Source organism: Oncorhynchus gorbuscha, linkage group LG10 (genome assembly GCF_021184085.1).
Source record: "Oncorhynchus gorbuscha isolate QuinsamMale2020 ecotype Even-year linkage group LG10, OgorEven_v1.0, whole genome shotgun sequence".
Lineage (NCBI taxonomy): Eukaryota > Metazoa > Chordata > Actinopteri > Salmoniformes > Salmonidae > Oncorhynchus > Oncorhynchus gorbuscha.
The window spans coordinates 64,498,606-64,523,202 of NC_060182.1; the positions used below are offsets into that span (position 1 = coordinate 64,498,606).

Below are 24,597 nucleotides of genomic sequence, written 5' to 3' on the forward strand. Positions count from 1 at the left end.
GGCTGGGGGTCTAGTAGTGTCTATGTGTAATCTGGTAGCAGACAGGAGAGGGCTGGGGGTCTAGTAGTGTCTATGTGTAATCTGGTAGCAGACAGGAGAGGGCTGGGGGTCTAGTAGTGTCTATGTGTAATCTGGTAGCAGACAGGAGAGGGCTGGGGGTCTAGTAGTGTCTATGTGTAATCTGGTAGGAGACAGGAGAAGGCTGGGGGTCTAGTAGTGTCTATGTGTAATCTGGTAGGAGACAGGAGAAGGCTGGGGGTCTAGTAGTGTCTATGTGTAATCTGGTAGCAGACAGGAGAAGGCTGGGGGTCTAGTAGTGTCTATGTGTAATCTGGTAGGAGACAGGAGAAGGCTGGGGGTCTAGTAGTGTCTATGTGTAATCTGGTAGCAGACAGGAGAGGGCTGGGGGTCTAGTAGTGTCTATGTGTAATCTGGTAGCAGACAGGAGAGGGCTGGGGGTCTAGTAGTGTCTATGTGTAATCTGGTAGCAGACAGGAGAGGGCTGGGGGTCTAGTAGTGTCTATGTGTAATCTGGTAGCAGACAGGAGAGGGCTGGGGGTCTAGTAGTGTCTATGTGTAATCTGGTAGGAGACAGGAGAGGGCTGGGGGTCTAGTAGTGTCTATGTGTAATCTGGTAGCAGACAGGAGAGGGCTGGGGGTCTAGTAGTGTCTATGTGTAATCTGGTAGCAGACAGGAGAAGGCTGGGGGTCTAGTAGTGTCTATGTGTAATCTGGTAGGAGACAGGAGAAGGCTGGGGGTCTAGTAGTGTCTATGTGTAATCTGGTAGGAGACAGGAGAAGGCTGGGGGTCTAGTAGTGTCTATGTGTAATCTGGTAGGAGACAGGAGAAGGCTGGGGGTCTAGTAGTGTCTATGTGTAATCTGGTAGGAGACAGGAGAGGGCTGGGGGTCTAGTAGTGTCTATGTGTAATCTGGTAGCAGACAGGAGAAGGTTGGGGGTCTAGTAGTGTCTATGTGTAATCTGGTAGCAGACAGGAGAAGGCTGGGGGTCTAGTAGTGTCTATGTGTAATCTGGTAGGAGACAGGAGAAGGCTGGGGGTCTAGTAGTGTCTATGTGTAATCTGGTAGGAGACAGGAGAAGGCTGGGGGTCTAGTAGTGTCTATGTGTAATCTGGTAGGAGACAGGAGAAGGCTGGGGTCTAGTAGTGTCTATGTGTAATCTGGTAGGAGACAGGAGAGGGCTGGGGGTCTAGTAGTGTCTATGTGTAATCTGGTAGGAGACAGGAGAGGGCTGGGGGTCTAGTAGTGTCTATGTGTAATCTGGTAGCAGACAGGAGAAGGCTGGGGGTCTAGTAGTGTCTATGTGTAATCTGGTAGGAGACAGGAGAGGGCTGGGGGTCTAGTAGTGTCTATGTGTAATCTGGTAGCAGACAGGAGAAGGCTGGGGGTCTAGTAGTGTCTATGTGTAATCTGGTAGGAGACAGGAGAGGGCTGGGGGTCTAGTAGTGTCTATGTGTAATCTGGTAAGAGACAGGAGAAGGCTGGGGTCTAGTAGTGTCTATGTGTAATCTGGTAGGAGACAGGAGAAGGCTGGGGGAATGGAGGAACCTTTTAGGTACTGGATGTTTTACAGACAAGAACTTCAGCAAATTTAAGAGGAATCCACTTAAACACCTACTTAATTTGTGGTGTAGCGCGAAGTGTGTGTTGTGTATCTGTACTCACATCTTCGTTTGTGGTCTGGTTGGAACTGATCAGGTACGTGTGGAATCCAGACAGCCCCACTATGGACCAGACAGAGAAGAAACACACCACCACCTCCAGCACAGTGACCAAAGGGTTAAGGAACCAACACACACACACACACACACACACACACACACACACACACACACACACACACACACACACACACACACACACACACACACACACAATATGCTACAGCTGAGAGTCAAAAACACATCCGCTCTCTCTCTCCCTGACAGACACACGTCAAACGCAGAGTAGAAGAAAGGACACAAGCCTACACACAGTACCAACAGCTACGGATAGACCTGCTGCCAACGCCTGTCCTGGCCCTATGTCCATTTGACTGGAAACAGCAGTGGTGGCACAGCGAAACAGTAGCATCCAATAGCATGATCAGAATAAGGAGCAGTGGTATCTCAGGACGAGAGGAGTTATGTAACGGAGCTTCCCCTGGGCTGCCGATGTCATTCTGCATGCACATACAGCCAGTGGCTTACTGACATCGGGCAAGACAGAGTTAATCAAATGACTGTCTACTCCAGGATTACTTTCTCACGCCACCTCCTCTCTGTCTCAAGGACAAGCAGAGAGGTCACCATTCACATACGGGAGATTGGTGAGATGTTATCAGGCCTCATCTTTGAAAGCTCTGTGCTGCCGTAGGAGACGAGGCTGCTGTGTTATCAGCCGAGCCCGCCACGCGGTCCCTCTCCAGCAGGCACGGCGTGCTCCGTATCTCGCTGAGAGAGAGAGAGTAGCAGCACGCCCTGCAGACAGAGGGACAGACCGGCAGCTTATTGGCGACACTGAAATGGAGAATACCGTCTACAAGCGTCTGAGAGATAAGCGACATGGGAGGAGTGAGTATGACCTTGCGTTAACAGAGGTTACAGAAGAGTTGTAAGGACGGCACAATAGCGAGGCTTTCCATAAGACGATTCGTAACTAAAAAGCATTCGAAAAATACATCTATGTGACGTGACCAAATTGGTCCCAGTACTGTTGTGCAGAGGCTACGGGTGAGCTAGCTTCTGCAGCCTTCTGGACAGTAATGACAACAGGGTCAACCACAGGGTCAGCTAGAGTCACCCTCCTCATCCTCTCCACCCCAGGCAGCTGTCAACCTCTGGGGTGGACACGACACGACAAATCCGGCTGTTTGGAACGCAGCAACGCTGAGGGAGGATGGAGGGAGACAAATACTGTACAGAGAGATATACTGTAGATGAAGAGGGAGGGAGGGAGGGAGAGAGAGAGAAAGACTGGGAGACAGAGGCTATGTAAGCCTATCAGAGTAGGAGTCATCGGGGACAACTGTCATGCACAGCAGGGCTGAGGAACAGAACAGGTCACAGCAAGGCAGAGACAGGGAGTGGAAGTTGGCACTTGCACTTAGCAACTGTAAAACGCAATTGCCAGGGAATGGCACAGGCCTGAGATCAAGGGTAACATGACACACACACACACACACACACACACACACACACACACACACACACACACACACACACACACACACACACACACACACACACACACACACACACACACACACACACACACACACACACACACACACACTTTGCATATAGATTACTATTGCAAGAAAGGATATCTGGCAGGACTGTCTTTGAGTGTGTTGAGGAACCCATATCGATGGGATCCTGCAGAGAGAGACAAGAGGAGAGAGTTTAATGACAGTTCATCTTTAAAAAATATATTTTTTTTTACTCAAAAGGAACTTTAAAATTGTCTTTAATCCGATTCCTCGCATTCAAATCACTGGCAAATTACCCGGTATATCACAGCTGGCAATTAGGTCAGCCACAGAGCTCGACTTTGAACAGAGCGAATCAAATGTACTTTAGGCTGGTAGGGGATAGGGCCTATCACCCTCAAAACGGACTACATACAACATACCAGTATGTCAAACCAACACTATCTGAATCTCGCACAATGCTAGGGAGTGAGAGCCTCTCTCAAAAAGAGACAACACCGTTAGTCTACAGTGAAGCGCTTTGACAGATAGGGTAGGTATATGGATGTGCAGAGAGCAGCGGATAGGAGGGCACCTGCCTGTATTGGCACCGAACAGAGTGATAAAACTACAGAGTGTGCTGTGTGTCTAGGTTTCCAGTGCAGGGTGGATATCATACGCCATAAACACCCGGTAGCTTTTCTCTTCAAACCAAATGGGCGACATCAGCAAGTATGACGAGGCTGAGCAAGACAGATCACACCCACTTTAATTGCCATCTGGGGAAAGGGAGGCTAGAGAGGGGAGGAGAGGGAGGCTAGAGAGGGGAGGAGAGGGAGGCTAGAGGGGGGAGGAGAGGGAGCACAATCCAATATGGCCATCTAGCCAAATTCAGTCACCAGAGACATATTGATCCCCGTGTTTCTCGTCTCATCCATAACAGTGACAGGTGTTTCTAGCTGGGTGCCCTCCACAGCTCCTCTGAGAAGACGACTGACTGTAAGTATATGGGCTGTACAGGAGAGAGGCTTGTTAACCTGGTTGTCGAGATGGGGGCTGACAATCTAACAGAGCAGACGTCTCTGAAAGAGGGAGAGTTTTATTTCTGTTGCACCCATGCCCACAATATTTCACAATCTGGAGAAGGATACAAAAGAGACATGAAGTGCAGAGAATATTCTCTGTTGATTAACGGTGTCTGTCTTTTCTTCTGTTCGTTTTTCCCCAGCACACATCCACCCACCCACTCTCCCACCCACACATCATCTCACACTTGGGGGGGGGGGGGGGGGTGGTAAGGAGCCAGAATAGTGCTGGGCTTCACAACGCCCACTTACAGCCTGCTGGTTGGCTGCTCCAACAAACCAGGACCGGATGAAGAGGAAGAGGTGTGTGCTCTTTATTGGTCACTACTTACGCAGGATGACGTGTGTGATGACAAAGGCGAAGATAAAGATTGTGAGGAAAGAGAGGGAGAGGATGAACATGTAGAAGAAACGGTAGTTCCTCTTCCCGACACAGTTCCCCACCCACGGACAGTGGTGGTCAAAACGCTCTGCGGGGAGAGACAGAAAGACGTGCATTAAAGACACATTAAGCAAGTGCAACAACATTTGGGAAAGAAACACACACACACACACACACACACACACACACACACACACACACACACACACACACACACACACACACACACACACACACACACACACACACACACACACACACACACACACACAAACAAGAGTTTACTAGAGCTTTGAGTCACTGCCAACCTGCCATTGAGAGGAAGCTGGCTGCAGGTACAAAGGCAGGTAAAGTAATGCCTCTGAAAACAGCGGTCCATTTCAAAGCACCACAGACACACAGTTTAAACCATGCCCCACACACAGTTTACTGTTGCCACCTTGATGCCAAATTAAAATGTTGTTATTTTGAGTTACAAGTACCTGTCACACACAGACAGCACCGTGCCTTCCTGACTCAACCAAACTCCTACCTAAACCTCCCAGGCAGAATGTGAATTGTGATTAAAATGGAAGTGATCCACATTACATGTACATTTCAGGAAGTAAGCATTCCCTTTGAGCCCTGGTATGATTTGCTACTCTTTCAGACTGCTTCTGCTGCCTATTCAAACACAACCTATTACACAGAGGAGAGGGAGGGAGGCTATCCAAACTCTGCTGCTGAGTTGAGTTGGTCTGTGAATGAGTGATACTCTGGGCACATGGATAATAGCATCCTATGAGACCTCCATTAGGAACTTGAGTGACTGTGTGAGGACTTGGAGCTGACAAGATGGAGAGGACCATTATAATGGAGTCCAATGTGTCAGAGCTGTTACCAGGCTGACTGCTTCAGACACCACTCCTCACTGTTACCAGGCTGACTGCTTCAGACACCACTCCTCACTGTTACCAGGCTGACTGCTTCAGACACCACTCGGTACGGTTACCAGGCTGACTGCTTCAGACACCACTCCTCACTGTTACCAGGCTGACTGCTTCAGACACCACTCCTCACTGTTACCAGGCTGACTGCTTCAGACACCACTCGGTACTGTTACCAGGCTGACTGCTTCAGACACCACTCGGTAGTGTTACCAGACTGACTGCTTCAGACACCACTCGGTAGTGTTACCAGGCTGACTGCTTCAGACACCACTCCTCACTGTTACCAGGCTGACTGCTTCAGACACCACTCCTCACTGTTACCAGGCTGACTGCTTCAGACACCACTCCTCACTGTTACCAGGCTGACTGCTTCAGACACCACTCGGTACTGTTACCAGGCTGACTGCTTCAGACACCACTCGGTAGTGTTACCAGACTGACTGCTTCAGACACCACTCGGTACTGTTACCAGGCTGACTGCTTCAGACACCACTCGGTAGTGTTACCAGGCTGACTGTTTCAGACATCACTCCTCACTGTTACCAGGCCGACTGCTTCAGACACCACTCCTCACTGTTACCAGGCTGACTGCTTCAGACACCACTCCTCACTGTTACCAGGCTGACTGCTTCAGACACCACTCCTCACTGTTACCAGGCTGACTGCTTCAGACACCACTCCTCACTGTTACCAGGCTGACTGCTTCAGACACCACTCAGTACTGATACCAGGCTGACTGCTTCAAACACCACTCAGTAGTGTTACCAGGCTGACTGCTTCAGACACCACTCTTCACTGTTACCAGGCCGACTGCTTCAGACACCACTCGGTACTGTTACCAGGCTGACTGCTTCAGACACCACTCCTCACTGTTACCAGGCTGACTGCTTCAGACACCACTCCTCACTGTTACCAGGCTGACTGCTTCAGACACCACTCCTCACTGTTACCAGGCTGACTGCTTCAGACACCACTACCAGGCTGACTGTTACCACTGCAGGCTGACTGCTTCAGACACCACTCCTCACTGTTACCAGGCTGACTGCTTCAGACACCACTCCTCACTGTTACCAGGCTGACTGCTTCAGACACCACTCGGTACTGTTACCAGGCTGACTGCTTCAGACACCACTCCTCACTGTTACCAGGCTGACTGCTTCAGACACCACTCCTCACTGTTACCAGGCTGACTGCTTCAGACACCACTCCTCACTGTTACCAGGCTGACTGCTTCAGACACCACTCCTCACTGTTACCAGGCTGACTGCTTCAGACACCACTCCTCACTGTTACCAGGCTGACTGCTTCAGACACCACTCCTCACTGTTACCAGGCTGACTGCTTCAGACACCACTCCTCACTGTTACCAGGCTGACTGCTTCAGACACCACTCCTCACTGTTACCAGGCTGACTGCTTCAGACACCACTCGGTACTGTTACCAGGCTGACTGCTTCAGACACCACTCCTCACTGTTACCAGGCTGACTGCTTCAGACACCACTCCTCACTGTTACCAGGCTGACTGCTTCAGACACCACTCGGTACTGTTACCAGGCTGACTGCTTCAGACACCACTCCTCACTGTTACCAGGCTGACTGCTTCAGACACCACTCCTCACTGTTACCAGGCTGACTGCTTCAGACACCACTCAGTACTGTTACCAGGCTGACTGCTTCAGACACCACTCCTCACTGTTACCAGGCTGACTGCTTCAGACACCATTCCTCACGTTTACCAGGCTGACTGCTTCAGACACCACTCCTCACTGTTACCAGGCTGACTGCTTCAGACACCACTCGGTACTGTTACCAGGCCGACCGCTTCAGACACCACTCCTCACTGTTACCAGGCTGACTGCTTCAGACACCACTCCTCACTGTTACCAGGCTGACTGCTTCAGACACCACTCCTCACTGTTACCAGGCTGACTGCTTCAGACACCACTCGGTACTGTTACCAGGCTGACTGCTTCAGACACCACTCAGTACTGATACCAGGCTGACTGCTTCAGACACCACTCCTCACTGTTACCAGGCTGACTGCTTCAGACACCACTCCTCACTGTTACCAGGCCGACTGCTTCAGACACCACTCCTCACTGTTACCAGGCCGACTGCTTCAGACACCACTCCTCACTGTTACCAGGCCGACTGCTTCAGACACCACTCCTCACTGTTACCAGGCTGACTGCTTCAGACACCACTCCTCACTGTTACCAGGCCGACTGCCTCAGACACCACTCCTCATTGTTACCAGGCTGACTGCTTCAGACACCACTCAGTACTGATACCAGGCTGACTGCATCAAACACCACTCAGTAGTGTTACCAGGCTGACTGCTTCAGACACCACTCCTCACTGTTACCAGGCTGACTGCTTCAGACACCACTCGGTAGTGTTACCAGACAGACTGCTTCAGACACCACTCCTCACTGTTACCAGGCTGACTGCTTCAGACACCACTCGGTACTGTTACCAGGCTGACTGCTTCAGACACCACTCCTCACTGTTACCAGGCTGACTGCTTCAGACACCACTCCTCACTGTTACCAGGCTGACTGCTTCAGACACCACTCCTCACTGTTACCAGGCTGACTGCTTCAGACACCACTCCTCACTGTTACCAGGCTGACTGCTTCAGACACCACTCCTCACTGTTACCAGGCTGACTGCTTCAGACACCACTCCTCACTGTTACCAGGCTGACTGCTTCAGACACCACTCCTCACTGTTACCAGGCTGACTGCTTCAGACACCACTCCTCACTGTTACCAGGCTGACTGCTTCAGACACCACTCAGTAGTGTTACCAGGCTGACTGCTTCAGACACCACTCAGTAGTGTTACCAGGCTGACTGCTTCAGACACCACTCCTCACTGTTACCAGGCTGACTGCTTCAGACACCACTCCTCACTGTTACCAGGCTGACTGCTTCAGACACCACTCCTCACTGTTACCAGGCCGACTGCTTCAGACACCACTCCTCACTGTTACCAGGCCGACTGCTTCAGACACCACTCCTCACTGTTACCAGGCCGACTGCTTCAGACACCACTCCTCACTGTTACCAGGCCGACTGCTTCAGACACCACTCCTCACTGTTACCAGGCCGACTGCTTCAGACACCACTCGGTACTGTTACCAGGCCGACTGCTTCAGACACCACTCCTCACTGTTACCAGGCTGACTGCTTCAGACACCACTCAGTAGTGATACCAGGCTGACTGCTTCAGACACCACTCAGTAGTGTTACCAGGCTGACTGCTTCAGACACCACTCAGTAGTGTTACCAGGCTGACTGCTTCAGACACCACTCAGTAGTGTTACCAGGCTGACTGCTTCAGACACCACTCGGTAGTGTTACCAGGCTGACTGCTTCAGACACCACTCGGTAGTGTTACCAGGCTGACTGCTTCAGACACCACTCTTCACTGTTACCAGGCCGACTGCTTCAGGCACCACTCGGTACTGTTACCAGGCCGACTGCTTCAGACACCACTCCTCACTGTTACCAGGCTGACTGCTTCAGACACCACTCCTCACTGTTACCAGGCTGACCGCTTCAGACACCACTCGGTACTGTTACCAGGCCGACTGCTTCAGACACCACTCCTCACTGTTACCAGGCTGACTGCTTCAGACACCACTCCTCACTGTTACCAGGCTGACTGCTTCAGACACCACTCCTCACTGTTACCAGGCTGACTGCTTCAGACACCACTCCTCACTGTTACCAGGCTGACTGCTTCAGACACCACTCCTCACTGTTACCAGGCCGACTGCTTCAGACACCACTCCTCACTGTTACCAGGCTGACTGCTTCAGACACCACTCCTCACTGTTACCAGGCTGACTGCTTCAGACACCACTCCTCACTGTTACCAGGCTGACTGCTTCAGACACCACTCCTCACTGTTACCAGGCTGACTGCTTCAGACACCACTCCTCACTGTTACCAGGCTGACTGCTTCAGACACCACTCCTCACTGTTACCAGGCTGACTGCTTCAGACACCACTCCTCACTGTTACCAGGCTGACTGCTTCAGACACCACTCGGTACTGTTACCAGGCTGACTGCTTCAGACACCACTCCTCACTGTTACCAGGCTGACTGCTTCAGACACCACTCCTCACTGTTACCAGGCCGACTGCTTCAGACACCACTCCTCACCGTTACCAGGCCGACTGCTTCAGACACCACTCCTCACTGTTACCAGGCCGACTGCTTCAGACACCACTCCTCACTGTTACCAGGCCGACTGCTTCAGACACCACTCCTCACTGTTACCAGGCCGACTGCTTCAGACACCACTCCTCACTGTTACCAGGCCGACTGCTTCAGACACCACTCCTCACTGTTACCAGGCCGACTGCTTCAGACACCACTCCTCACTGTTACCAGGCCGACTGCTTCAGACACCACTCCTCACTGTTACCATGCCGACTGCTTCAGACACCACTCCTCACTGTTACCAGGCCGACTGCTTCAGACACCACTCGGTACTGTTACCAGGCCGACTGCTTCAGACACCACTCCTCACTGTTACCAGGCTGACTGCTTCAGACACCACTCAGTAGTGTTACCAGGCTGACTGCTTCAGACACCACTCTGTAGTGTTACCAGGCCGACTGCTTCAGACACCACTCGGTAGTGTTACCAGGCTGACTGCTTCAGACACCACTTCTCACTGTTACCAGGCTGACTGCTTCAGACACCACTCCTCACTGTTACCAGGCCGACTGCTTCAGACACCACTCCTCACTGTTACCAGGCCGACTGCTTCAGACACCACTCGGTACTGTTACCAGGCCGACTGCTTCAGACACCACTCAGTAGTGTTACTAGGCTGACTGCTTCAGACACCACTCAGTAGTGTTACCAGGCTGACTGTTCAGACACCACTCAGTAGTGTTACCAGGCTGACTGTTCAGAGCTTTAAACTGTTGTGTAAATACTATATATTTGGAACACGAATCAAATAAACATCTCTGCCATACCTGCAGTTTAAATCTCCATGCTACAAGCTATGTCAAGATGATCGAGAATTTCAATGCTGTATCTGGGAGAGAAGCTTATGGAAGAGAGAAAAACAGAGAATGTTATGAAGAGGTAATAGTGGATGAAGGGAGCTGGGTAGAGTAGGAGAGGAAGACAGGAGTTGGCAGGGCCTCTCCTCACAGCCATGTGTTCTGTGTCGAGGAGGTTGAGAAGACCTCTAGGCAAGTCACGGAATCTCAGGCAGGCCAGACAGAAAGAGAAGAAGCCTGGAGAGCGCAGGCTCACTGCTCGTGTGGAAGAGAGAGGCAAATCCTCCTGCTTCTTCCTCCACTGCCTCGGGGGGTGGCCTGTTTTTTCTGCCACAGTCAGAATGACAGACAGAGGGGATAGGAGAGACTGCGCTGCAGGTGGGTGGAGAAGGATGGATAGAGGGAGCTAGAGAAGGAATCCGAGAAAGTTGTTGTTCAGTGGGTACATGCAGCTCCATCCTCCCCACAACAGAACACGCCACGGTGGGTGATTCACACAGTGAGTTATGAAACGTTCTGTTCTATCATCTATCTTCCTCGGCTCTGCTAGGCATTAATGAGCCCATAAATCCCTGGCCATATGGGAACCGTCTCTGGGTACAGGACAGGAGAACACAACAGGAGGGAGACAGTGGCTCTGTGGAGGCTGAGCAATGATTACTGAGGCTCTGGCGGGCCTGGAGGGGAGGCTGAGAGGCCCCATGGTTGATCGGTCGGGAACACCCTAGCAGTAGATAGCTCTATTAAACATTCCTATGGAGGGATGTCCGTGTGACATAACACAGCTTTTAGCTACGTGTACATGCAGAGCACACAAACACAAAGGGACATAGAAATATATGTCCAAGATGGATCCAAGATGGCGTAGCAGTGGGATGTCTGTTTTGATTGTCCCGTCCCCTGTATATACACTGCTCAAAAAAATAAAGGGAACATCAAAATAACACATCCTAGATCTGAATGAATGAAATATTCTTATTAAATACTTTTTTCTTTACATAGTTGAATGTGCTGACAACAAAAATCACACAAAAATTATCAATGGAAATCAAATTTATCAACCCATGGAGGTCTGGATTTGGAGTCACACTCAAAATTAAAGTGGAAAGCCACACTACAGGCTGACCCAACTTTGATGTAATGTCCTTAAAACAAGTCAAAATGAGGCTCAGTAGTGTGTGTGGCCTCCACGTGCCTGTATGACCTCCCTACAACGCCTGGGCATGCTCCTGATGAGGTGGCGGATGGTCTCCTGAGGGATCTCCTCCCAGACCTGGACTAAAGCATCCGCCAACTCCTGGACAGTCTGTGGTGCAACGTGGTGTTGGTGGATGGAGCGAGACATGATGTCCCAAATGTGCTCAATTGGATTCAGGTCTGGGGAACGGGCGGGCCAGTCCATAGCATCAATGCCTTCCTCTTGCAGAAACTGCTGACACACTCCAGCCACATGAGGTCTAGCATTGTCTTGCATTAGGAGGAACCCAGGGCCAACCACACCAGCATAGAACCTCCTACTAGCTACTAGTCAGTTAGCCACTGCTAGCGGTCATTACCGTTAACTCCGACATCTGCCAGCCTCAGCCCGGTCAATTCCTGCCAGTCTGCACAGCGCGATATCAACCCAGAGCATATTGGACTGCTTTTTCTCTACCACATCTCTGGATTCCTACCGCAAGATCTGAACCTTGCTAGCAGCTTGCTAGCTGCTATCCGAGTGGCTACTCCTGGCTAACGTCTCTGTCCCAAAGGAAGCACCTTGAGCTAGGCTCGAGCTAGGCCCATCTCCCGGCCTGCTAGCTGTCTGAATCACCGTGCCTCAAGCTCGCCTAGCTACTCACTGGACCCTATGAACACTCGGCTACACGTGCCTCACCCTAATGTCAATATACCTTGTCTATTGCTGTTTTGGTTATTGATCTATTTCTTATTTAACTGTACAGCCTCCAGCCCTGCTCAATATGCCTTAGCTAGCCCTTTTTTCCACCCCCCACACATGCGGTGAGCTCACCTGGCTTAAATTGTGCCTCCAGAGACAAAACCTCCCTCATCGTCACGCAATGCCTAGGCTTTTCGGGGCGGCAGGGTAGCCTAGTGGTTACAGTATTGGACTTGTAACCGGAAGGTTGCAAGTTCAAACCCCCGAGCTGACAAGGTACAAATCTGTCGCTGCAGAGCCTGGTTAACCCAGGCCCTGCAGCCCCCAGCATCACTCCCATTCCCCAGGCGCTCTCGTTTGTTCTGTAACCGTAAAAGCATTGGTTTCATGCATGTTAGAAGCATCCTCCCTGAGCTTGGCTCACTGCTTTAGCACACTCCGCCAACCCTGATGTCCTAGACGTGTCTGAATCCTGGCTTAGGAAGGCCACCAAAAATCCCTAACTATAACATTTTCCGACAAGATAGAACTGCCAAAGGGGGCGGAGTTGCAATCTACTGCAGAGATAGCCTGCAGAGTTCTGTCATACTATACAGGTCGGTGCCCAAACAACTCGAGCTTCTACTTTTAAAAATCAACCTTTCCAGAAATAAAGTCTCTCACCATTGCCGCTTGTTGTAGACCCCCTTCAGCCCCCAGTTGTGCCCTAGACACCGTATGTGAATTGATCGCCCCCCCCATCTATCTTCAGAGTTCGTACTGTTAGGTGACCTAAATTGGGACATGTTGAACACACTTGAGGTCCTACAATCTAAGCTAGATGCCCTCAATCTCCCCCAAATGACCAAGGAACCTACCAGGCACAACACTAAATCCATAACCATGGGCAACCTCTAAGATATTATCCCAACAAAATTGCCCTCCTGTCTTCAACCAGGATCTCAGCGATCACTGCCTGCATGTGTAATGGGTTCGCGGTCAAACGACCACCCCTCATCACTGTCAAAAGCTCCCTGAAACACTTCAGCGAGCAGGCCTTTCTGATCGACCTGGCCCGGGTATCCTGGAAGGATATTGACCTCATCCCGTCAGTAGAGGATGCCTGGTTGTTCTTAAGTAGTGCATTCCTCTCCATCTTAAATAAGCATGCCCCATTCAAAAAAATGTAGAACTAAGAACAGATATAGCCCTTGGTTCGCTCCAGACTTGACTGCCCTTGAACAGCACAAAACATCCTGTGGCATTCTGCATTAGTATCAAATAGGCCCCGCGATATGCAACTTTTCAGGGAAGTCAGGAACCAATATACACAGTCAGTTAGAAAAGCTAAGGGTAGCTTTTTCAAACAGAAATGTGCTTCCCCATGCACTAATTCCAAAACGTTTTGGGACACTGTAAAGTCCATGGAGAATAAAAGCACCTCCTCCCAGCTGCCCAATGCACTGAGGATAGGAAGCTCTGTCACCATTGATAAATCTACGATAAATCAATCATTTCAAAAAGCATTTTTTCTACGGCTGGCCACGCTTTCCAACTGGCTCAAGGTCCTAAACAATATCATAACCGCCATCGATAAAAGACAGTACTGTGCAGCCGTCTTCATGGACCTGGCCAAGGCTTTCGACTCTGTCAATCACCACATTCTTATCAGCAGACTCAACAGCCTTGGCTTCTCAAATGACTGCCTCGCCTGGTTCACCAACTACTTCTCAGACAAAGTTCAGTGTGTCAAATCGGAGGGCCTGTTGTCCAGACCTCTGGCAGTCTATAGGGGTGCCACAGGGTTCAATTCTCAGGCCAACTCTTTTCCCTGGTTACATCAATGATGTCGCTCTTGCTGCTGGTGATTGCTGCTGGTGATTGCAGTTGTAAATGAGAACTTGATCTCAACTGGCCTACCTGGTTAAATAAAGGTGAAATGAAAAAAATACATATGCACACATAAGCAAACACACCCACTTCTCCTTCAGTCCGCACACCGTCCCAGCATGTGTGCGGTCCTAACAAGATGACTCACCGACACAGTTGTCACAAAGGCTGCAGTGAGAGGCACGCGGTGGTCTGAAGATCTTACAGGTGAAGCAGTACTTGAGCTTGACCGTCTGCCCATTGATGATCACCTCTCTCGTCCTGGGGGGCGGCCGGTAACCCGAACTGGAACCGTTGGCTACGTCTGTCAGGGAGAAGAAGCGGGTATCATTAGCCTCAAATCACATGGTTATTCAATTTGGCAAACAATACGCTGCAATCCTAGCCTCATTCCTTGTCATGCCAAATGATGCTTTTGAAGAGTTGGATAGTTACACACTATGGGAAGGGGGTAGTACTATCCAGTTCAGAGCTGGCACTGTAGAGCGGTACAGGAACCAAAAATTAAGTCAATATGGAACTGTGACGGTCAAGTAGACCTATTGGTTCGTATAGTTCGTATAGTACTGGTCATGATAAAAGCAGAAGTGAAAAGCCTTTTCAAATATGTTGGTTCATTCATGTCTGGCTCTGGAAGCAGAAAGAGCCAGAGAAGTCTAACTGCTCAGCACCTTCTCTCATGACGTCACACTGTGACTGTTCTAACCTGCTCAGAGCAACATGCCCTTCTCTCTGCTCTCTGGTCGCAATGAATGTCACAGCAAACTGGTTGTTTTCTCTGCAGAAACGCATGCTTTTCCCCTCAGAGTGGTGTCAAACAGCTTTCTAACAGAGAGGATGATTGACATGATGAGGGGAGATGTTGTTGGGCGGATGATTATGGTAATTTCAAAAGCATAAACGGTATAACCAATTCCCCATTACTCCCATGCTCGTTTCTATAGCTCTCTCATGTGTGTGTGTGTGTGTGTGTGTGTGTGTGTGTGTGTGTGTGTGTGTGTGTGTGTGTGTGTGTGTGTGTGTGTGTGTGTGTGTGTGTGTGTGTGTGTGTGTGTGTGTGTGTGTGTGTGTGTGTGTGTGTGTGTGTGTGTGTGTGTGTGTGTGTGTGTGTGTGTGTCATGGTGTGCCTCTGAGCCCAGTGGCAGAGCTGGAGTGGTGTGTATGTTCACGCAACTCAACAGGAAAAGCACATCTCTTTTCAGCCCATGTACAGTGCGATCAACGCAGCCTCATGATCCTCAATGAGCAGAAGGAGAATTAGTATCTCACCATCCATCAAAGAGCGCTTCCAACAAAGAGAGTAGAAAGCCCAGAAGAAGTTGCTGAGCTGAACTGCATACCATTCATGCGCCATGTGGTACAATCACACACACTCAATAAAGCTCAATAAAGAGCTCAGTAAAGAGAGCCCGCTCATCATTATTCTATTGAAACACTGGTGGATAATATTCTGAAGAACTCCCGTCATTCTCCACTAGGGTTATTGTGTTGACGTCTATAATAAAAAATAAAAAATGATGCACATGCATTGGTGGCCAGAAGGCGTGCTTTATTAGGATTCTGAATGGTCAGATAGCTAGCAACAATGACAAGCTGCCATGTGGGGAATCATAGGTGGCTCGTTTCGGTTTGTATTTTATTACTGATACCATGTCTTTGTGTCATGTCTATGCTAATATGGCAAAAAATAACTAGCTAGCTAACCAAATCAAATGTTATTTGTCACATGCGCCGAATACAACAGTGAAATGCTTACTTACAAGCCCTTAACCAACAACGCATTTAAGAAAAAAAGAAAAGAAAAAGAAGTAACAAACGATTAAAGAGCAGCAGTAAAATAACAATAGCGAGGCTATATACAGGGGGAACCAGTACAGAGTCAATGTGCGGGCTAGGGGTTAGTCGAGATAATTGAGGTAATATGTACATGTAGGTAGAGTTATTAAAGTGACTATGCATAGATAATTAATGGAGAGTAGCAGCATAAAAGAGGGGGCAATGTTTTGAGAGGGAGGTTGTTGCCCTGGCACCAAACGGCCAGGTCTCTGACCTCCCTATAGGCTGTCTTGTCGTTGTCAGTGATCAGGCCTACCACTGTTGTGTCATCGGCAAACTTAATGATGGTCTTGGGAGTCGTGCCTGGCCATGCAGTCATGAAAAAAATGGGATTAAAGGAAGGGGATTGAGCACGCACCTCTGAGGGGCCCCGTGTTGAGGATCAGTATGGTGTATGTGTTGTTACCTAACCTTACCACCTGGGGGCGGCCCATCAGGAAGTCCAGGATCCAGTTGCAGAAGGAGGTGTCCTTAGGCTTAGTGATGAGCTTTGAGGGCACTATGGTGTTGAACGCTGAGCTGTAGTCAATGAATCGCATTCTCACATAGGTGTTCCTTTTGTCCGGGTGGGAAAGGACAGTGTGGAGTGCAATAGAGATTGCATCATCTATGGATCTGTTGGGGTGGTATGCAAATTGGAGTGGGTCTAGGGTTTCTGGGATAATGGTGTTGATGTGAGCCATGACCAGCCTTTCAAAGCACTTCATGGCTACAGACGTGAGTGCTACGGGTCGGTAGTCATTTAGGCAGGTTACCTTAGTAACTATGGTGGTCTGCTTGAAACATGTTGGTATTACACTCAGACAGGGAGAGGTTGAAAAATGTCAGTGAAGACACTTGCCAGTTGGTCACAGCACGCTCAGAGTACACGTCCTGGTAATCTGTCTGGCCCTGCGGCCTTGTGAATATTGACCTGTTTAAAGATCTTACTCCCTCATGCATGTTTCAGTGTTGCTTGCCTCAAAGAGAGCATAGAAGTAATTTAGCGCGTCTGGTAGGCTTGTGTCACTGGGCAGCTCGCGGCTGTGCTTCCCTTTATAGTCGTAACAATTTGCAAGCCCTAACACATCCGACGAGCGTTAGAGCTGGTGTAGTACGATTCAATCTTAGTCCTGTATTGACACTTTTCCTGTTTGATGGTTCTTCGGAGTGCATAGCAGGATTTCTTATAAGCTTCCGGGTTAGAGTCCCGCTCCTTGAAAGCAGCAGATCTACCCTTTAGCTCAGTGCGGATGTTTCCTGTAATCCATGGCTTCTGGTATATACGTACGGTCACTGTGGGGACAACGTCATCGATGCCCTTATTGATGAAGCCAGTGACTGATGTGGTATACTCCTCAATGTCATTGGAAGAATCCCGGAACATATTCCAGTATGTGCTAGCTAAACAGTCCTGTAGCTTAGCATCTGCTTCATCTGACCACTTTCTTATTGACCAAGTCACTGGTGCTTCCTCCTTTAGGTTTTGCTTGTAAGCAGGAATCAGGAGGATAGAATTATGATCAGATTTGCCAAATGGAGGGCAAGCTTTGTACGAGTCTCTGTGTGTGGAGTAAAGGTGGTCTAGAGTTTTTTCCACTCTGGTTGCACATTGAACATGCTGATAGAAATGAGGTAAAACTGATTATTTTTCCTGTATTGAAGTCCCCGGACACTAGGAGAGCCACCTCTGGGTGAGAGTTTTCCTGTTTACTTATGGCCGTATACAGCTCATTGAGTGTGGTCTTTGTGCAAGCATCTGTTTGTAGTGGTATGTAGACAGCTACGAAAAATACAAATAAAAACTCTAAGTAAATAGTGTGGTCTACAGCTTATCATGAGATACTCTACCTCAGGTGAGCAAAACCGAGAGACTTCCTTAGATTTCGTGCACCAGTTGTTGTTTACAAATATACATAGACCGACACCCCTTGTCTGCCGCTATTCTATCCTGACAAAAGCTTTACAACCCACCAGCTGTATGTTATTTATGTCATCGTTCAGCCACGACTCGGTGATGCATAAGATATTACAGTTTTTAATGTCCCGTTGGTAGGATATACGTGATTGAATAACCAACAACTGTAATGATGTATTTGAGAGACAAGTGCTTATTGTGCAAATGTATTTGTTTTAAATAAAGATTTGGAGACAAAAATATACACTGAGTATACAAAACATTAAGAACACCTGCTCTTTCCATGACAGACTGACCAAGTCGATCCAGGTGAAAGCTATGATCACTTATTGATCCACTTCAATCAATGTAAATAAAGGGGAGTAGACAGGTTAAAACATTATTTTTAAGCCTTGAGACATGGATAGTGTGTGTGCCATTCTGAGGATGAATGGGCAAGACAAAATATTTAAGTGCCTTTGAACTGGGTATGGTAGTAGGTGCCAGGCGCAACGATTTGTGTCAAGAACTGCAAAGCTGCTGGGTTTTTCATTATCAACAGTCTCCTGTGTGTATCAAGAACAATCCACCACCCAAAGGACATCTAGCCAACTTGACACAACTGTGGGAAGAATGCTGGAATGCTTTAGACACCTTGTAGAGGCCATGTCCCGAAGAATTGATGCTGTTCTGAGGGCAAAAAGAAGGGGGGGGTGCAACTCAATATTAGGAAAGTGTTCTTAATGTTTGGTATACTCAATGTAGTTTACATGTTGTCAACAGTCTAAGCCAACCGCGTCCATTTGAGGCAATCAAGTCGCCTCTAAAATGAAAAAGCATTGCAGCATAATGATTATGAAAGTCACATCTAGCCTCACAAACATTAAAATCTCCCTAGTGCTCTGTGACCACAACACCATCATCTGTGAAGAACAACTAATGAAATGTTCATGGAATGACTGGGCAAGGAGCCCAGACAACTGCTACCAATTCTCACATTCATTACTCTTTCCTTTCAGTCAACTAGACCACCAGCATCAACTGGAAAACCACTGGCCAGCTACCACTGTATCAACATGTACTGTAAGATGAAAGATGAACCTACAAACAAGGACAGCTAACAGTAAGTATAGCTGTGAGGTCAACCATGCGGTAGGATTTTAACAGTGAGGAGGCATATGAGGAAGATGTGGTTTATCTTGCCCAGGTTGAGGCTTTTACTAACAAACGAAGAAACTAAGCAGGCGACTGTACAAGTATTTACAAAAACAAATAAAACAGGACGATGAACAAAAGTAGGTCTAATCAACTCATAAGAAAACCCAGGCTCAATAATTGTCTGTTAACTTCTTCGATATAGGGGGCGCTCTTTTAATTTTTGGATGAAACGGGAATGTTTTAAACAAGATATTTTGTCACGAAAAGATGCTCGACTATGGATATAATTGACAGCTTTGGAAAGAAAACACTCGGACGTTTCCAAAACTGCAAAGATACTGTCTGTGAGTGCCACAGAACTGATGTTACAGAAAAAAAACAGATAAAAATACAATCAGGAAGTGCCGATTTTTTAAAACCGCCTCATGGCAATGACTCCTTATATGGCTGTGGAGGAGCTAGGAGTCAGCTTACCATTTCCACGTTTTCATTTACATTACATTTACATTTACATTTAAGTCATTTAGCAGACGCTCTTATCCAGAGCGACTTACAAATTGGTGCATTCACCTTATGACATCCAGTGGGACAGTCACTTAACAATAGTGCATCTAAAACTTAGGGGGGGTGAGAGGGATTACTTATCCTATCCTAGGTATTCCTTAAAGAGGTGGGGTTTCAGGTGTCTCCGGAAGGTGGTGATTGACTCCGCTGTCCTGGCGTCGTGAGGGAGTTTGTTCCACCATTGGGGGCCAGGGCAGCGAACAGTTTTGACTGGGCTGAGCGGGAGCTGTACTTCCTCAGTGGTAGGGAGGCGAGCAGGCCAGAGGTGGATGAACGCAGTGCCCTTGTTTGGGTGTAGGGCCTGATCAGAGCCTGGAGGTACTGAGGTGCCGTTCCCCTCACAGCTCCGTAGGCAAGCACCATGGTCTTGTAGCGGATGCGAGCTTCAACTGGAAGCCAGTGGAGAGAACGGAGGAGCGGGGTGACGTGAGAGAACTTGGGAAGGTTGAACACCAGACGGGCTGCGGCGTTCTGGATGAGTTGAAGGGGTTTAATGGCACAGGCAGGGAGCCCAGCCAACAGCGAGTTGCAGTAATCCAGACGGGAGATGACAAGTGCCTGGATTAGGACCTGCGCCGCTTCCTGTGTGAGGCAGGGTCGTACTCTGCGGATGTTGTAGAGCATGAACCTACAGGAACGGGCCACCGCCTTGATGTTGGTTGAGAACGACAGGGTGTTTTCCCCAAGGTGTCTGCAGCATTGTGACGTATTTGTAGGCATATCATTGGAAGATTGACCATAAGAGACTACATTTACCAGGTGGTCGCTTGGTGTCCTCCGTCGCAATTATTGCGTAATCTCCAGCTGCAGTATTTTTCCATTTTCTTCTGATGAGAAGCCAGTTGCCACCACTGATAGATTATCGAATAGATATGTGAAAAACACCTTGAGGATTGATTCTAAACAACGTTTGCCATGTTTCTGTCGATATTATGGAGCTAATTTGGAAAAAAGTTTGCCGTTGTAAGTGACTGCATTTTCTTTCTTTTTTTCTTAGCCAAACGTGATGAACAAAACCGAGCTATTTCTCTTACACAAATAATATTTTTGGAAAAAATTTACATTTGCCATCTAACTGAGTCTCGTCATTGAAAACATCCGAAGTTCTTCAAAGGTAAATGATTTTATTTGAATGCTTTTCTTGTTTTTGTGAAAATGTTGCCTGCTGAATGCTAGGCTTAATGCTATGCTAGGCTATCAATACTCTTACACAAATGCTTGTGTAGCTTTGGTTAAAGCATATTTTGAAAATCTGAGATGACAGTGTTGTTAACAAAAGGCTAAGCTTGTGTTTCAATATATTCATTTCATTTCATTTGCGATTTTCATGAATAGGAAACGTTGCGTTATGGTAATGAGCTTGAGGCTATGATTACGCTCCCAGATACGGGATTGCTCGACGCTAGAGGTTAACCCGTTACCCGTCTGAGGTGCTCCCTTCCGCTCCGCTCTCAGACACAACAACTTCTAGTTGACTGTATGTTCACACTACAGACTAGAGGTCGACCGATTAGGATTTTTCAACGCCGATATCGATTATTGGAGGTCCAAAAAAAGCTGATTTTAATCGGTATCTTACACACACACACACACACACACACACACACACACACACACACACACACACACACACACACACACACACACACACACACACACACACACACACACACACACACACACACACACACACACACACACACACACACACACACACACACACACACACACACACACACACACACACACACACACACACACACACACACACACGGCCTTTTTTATCTGATATATATACACACAAATGGCTTTTTTTAATCTGATATATATATTTATAAAAATTGCTTTTCTTATCTGATATATATACACTACTCCAAAAAATTAAGGGAACACTTAAACACAATGAAACTCCAAGTCAATCACACTTCTGTGAAATCAAACTGTCCACTTAGGAAGCAACACTGATTGACAATACATTTCACATGCTGTTGTGCAAATGGAATAGACAACAGGTGGAAATTATAGGCAATTAGCAAGACACCCCCAATAAAGGAGTGGTTCTGCATGTGGTGACCACAGACCACTTCTCAGTTCCTATACTTCCTGGCTGATGTTTTGGTCACTTTTGAATGCTGGCGGTGCTTTCACTCTAGTGGTAGCATAAGACGGAGTCTACAACCCACACAAATGGCTCAGGTAGTGCAGCTCATCCAGGATGGAACATCAATGCGAGCTGTGGCAAGAAGGTTTGCTGTGTCTGTCAGCGTAGTGTCCAGAGCATAGAGGTGCTACCAGGAGACAGGCCAGTACATCAGGAGACGTGGAGGAGGCCGTAGGAGGGCAACAACTCAGCAGCAGGACCGCTACCTCCGCCTTTGTGCAAGGAGGAGCAGGAGGAGCACTGCCAGAGCCCTGCAAAATTACCTCCAGCAGGCCACAAATGTGCATGTGTCTGCTCAAATGGTCAGAAACAGACTCCATAAGGGTGGTATGAGGGCATGACGTCCACAGGTGGGGGTTGTCCTTACAGCCCATCACCGTAGTGTGGTTTTCCACTTAAAATTTTGAGTGTGACTCCAAATCCAGACCTCCATGGGTTGATACATTTGATTTCCATTGATCATTTTAGTGCGATTTTGTTGTCAGCACATTCAACTATGTAATGAAAAAAGTATTTAATAAGAATATTTCATTCATTCAGATCTAGGATGTGTTATTTTAGTGTTCCCTTAATTTTTTTGAGCAGATATATATATATAGATATATATATATATATATATATATATATATATATATATATATATATATATGTAACAATGACAACAATACTGAATGAACAATGAACACTTATGTTAACGTAATATAATACATAACATCTATTTAGTCTCAAATAAATAATGAAACATTTGGTTTAAATAATGCAAAAGCACGGTGTTGGAGAAGAAAGTAAAAATGCAATATGTGCCATGGAAAAAAAAAAGTTTAAAGTTGTAGTTATCATAGGAATTATGACACGTTGACTATTTCTCTCTATACCATTTGTATTTCATATACCTTTGACTGTTGGATGTTCTTATAGGCATTTTAGTATTGCGAGTCTAATCTCGGGAGTTGATAGGCTGGAAGTCATAAACTGCGCTGTGCTTCAAGCATTGCTAAGAGCGGCTGGCAAAACGCAGTAAAGTTCTGTTTGAATTAATGCTTATGAGCCTGCTGCTGTCTACTACCGCTCAGTCAGACTGCTCTATCAAATATCAAATCATGGACTTAATTATAATATAGTAAACACAGAAATACGAGCCTTAGGCCATTAATATGGTCAAATCCGGAAACTATCATTTCGAAAACAAAACAATTATTCTTTCAGTGAAATACAGAACTGCTCCGTATTTTATCGAACGGGTGGCAACCCTAAGTCTAAATATTGCTTTTACATTGCACAAACTTCAATGTTATGTCCTAATTATGTAAAGAAAAAAATGCAAATTAGCTCACAGTTCGCAACGAGCCAGGTGGCCCAAACTGTTGCATATACCCTGACTCTGCTTGCCCTTTACGCAAGAGAAGTGACAACATTTCCCTAGTTAATATTGCCTGCTAACATTCATTTCTTTTAACTAAATATGCAGGTTTAAAAATATATATACTTCTGTGTATTATTTTAAGAAAGGCATTGATGTTTAAGGTTAGGTACATTTTTCGAGAATGCGCTTCTTTAAAATCATCACCCGTTGGGCGAAGTTGAAGTAGGCTGTGATTCGATGATAAATTAACAGGCACCGCATTGATTATATGCAACGCAGGATTATATGCAACCTCTACTTCAGACACCGCCAAGAAACGTGCAGAATATTCCAGATTTCACAGTTTGGATCTAGGCCAGTTTGGATCTAGGATGGGGGCTGAAAGGAGGACAGTAGTGATAAGAGGGGTTGATGAGGGCAGTGGTACAGCTAACCAGCACACAGAGAGGCATACAGTAAGAGAGACTCAAGGAGGACTCAATGTCGGCCAAAGTGTCTGCCAGGCACAGGCCCATCTCGACGGGGTATAAAGAGAATGTAATTGCTATCCTGCAGGGATAGGGAGGTGAAAGGTAGAGGATGAGAACAGGGCATGAGCAGATGGACCTTCACTCACTGACAACACAACAGAACACTTACCTCAGGCTTAATAAGACCATGACCTGAGATACCGGACTTAAGATTCTGGACTTTAAACGACACAAAGAGAAGGGTAGCCTAGATACAAGTGCTTACTTCTGAAAGTCAAGTCAACATCACAATAGGCTATTATTAGGTCCATTATTTTCACACCCCTGGGGAGCAAGCCAAACACTCCAGACCCCATCTCATCTTGACAGGCCATCCCTCCATATTTCAGACTATGCGTGTGTGTGTGTCAGCCACACTCAGGTCAGACTGTTCTCTCTTCAGGGGGCTCCAGGGCTTGGCACCACTCAGGCAACGGTCCCAACGAGCCCCCGTAAGACTGTCAATCTGGATAAGTTTGTCAGTCTGGAGTTGTGTGCCCTAAGCAGTTGGTGTCAACTTAAATCCTCAGGGAGACTGCTTTAAAATGAGACTATCTATATGGTGGATGCCTTCTATGACTGTGCCTTTCACATCAGTGCAGATGAGGGACAAGGAGAAGACACCCTGCTATTTGTGACTATGTATGAGCATTCTCTGTACAGGACAGGAAGTCCCAGCAGCTGCTGTTGGTTCCTGTACGTCTGTCTGCATGATGAGAGGTAATGAGGCCGATGGGCCCCACAGGGAGACCAGGACAACACAAACA

General features: G+C 47.7%; 1 protein-coding gene across 4 annotated transcripts in view; it reads right to left on the reverse strand.

Moving 5' to 3' along the window:
- The window catches only part of LOC124046348 (palmitoyltransferase ZDHHC14-like), a 122,354-nt gene that overhangs the window by 36,415 nt on the left and 61,342 nt on the right, over positions 1–24,597 (reverse strand). For all 4 annotated transcript variants that reach the window (XM_046366631.1, XM_046366634.1, XM_046366632.1 and 1 more), the window contains exons 4-7: positions 14,512–14,667; positions 4,607–4,744; positions 3,328–3,376; positions 1,686–1,788 (exon numbers count right to left, since the gene is read on the reverse strand). In XM_046366631.1, coding sequence (XP_046222587.1) covers positions 1,686–1,788; positions 3,328–3,376; positions 4,607–4,744; positions 14,512–14,667 — 446 coding nt within the window. The remainder of the gene's footprint in view (positions 1–1,685; positions 1,789–3,327; positions 3,377–4,606; positions 4,745–14,511; positions 14,668–24,597) is intronic.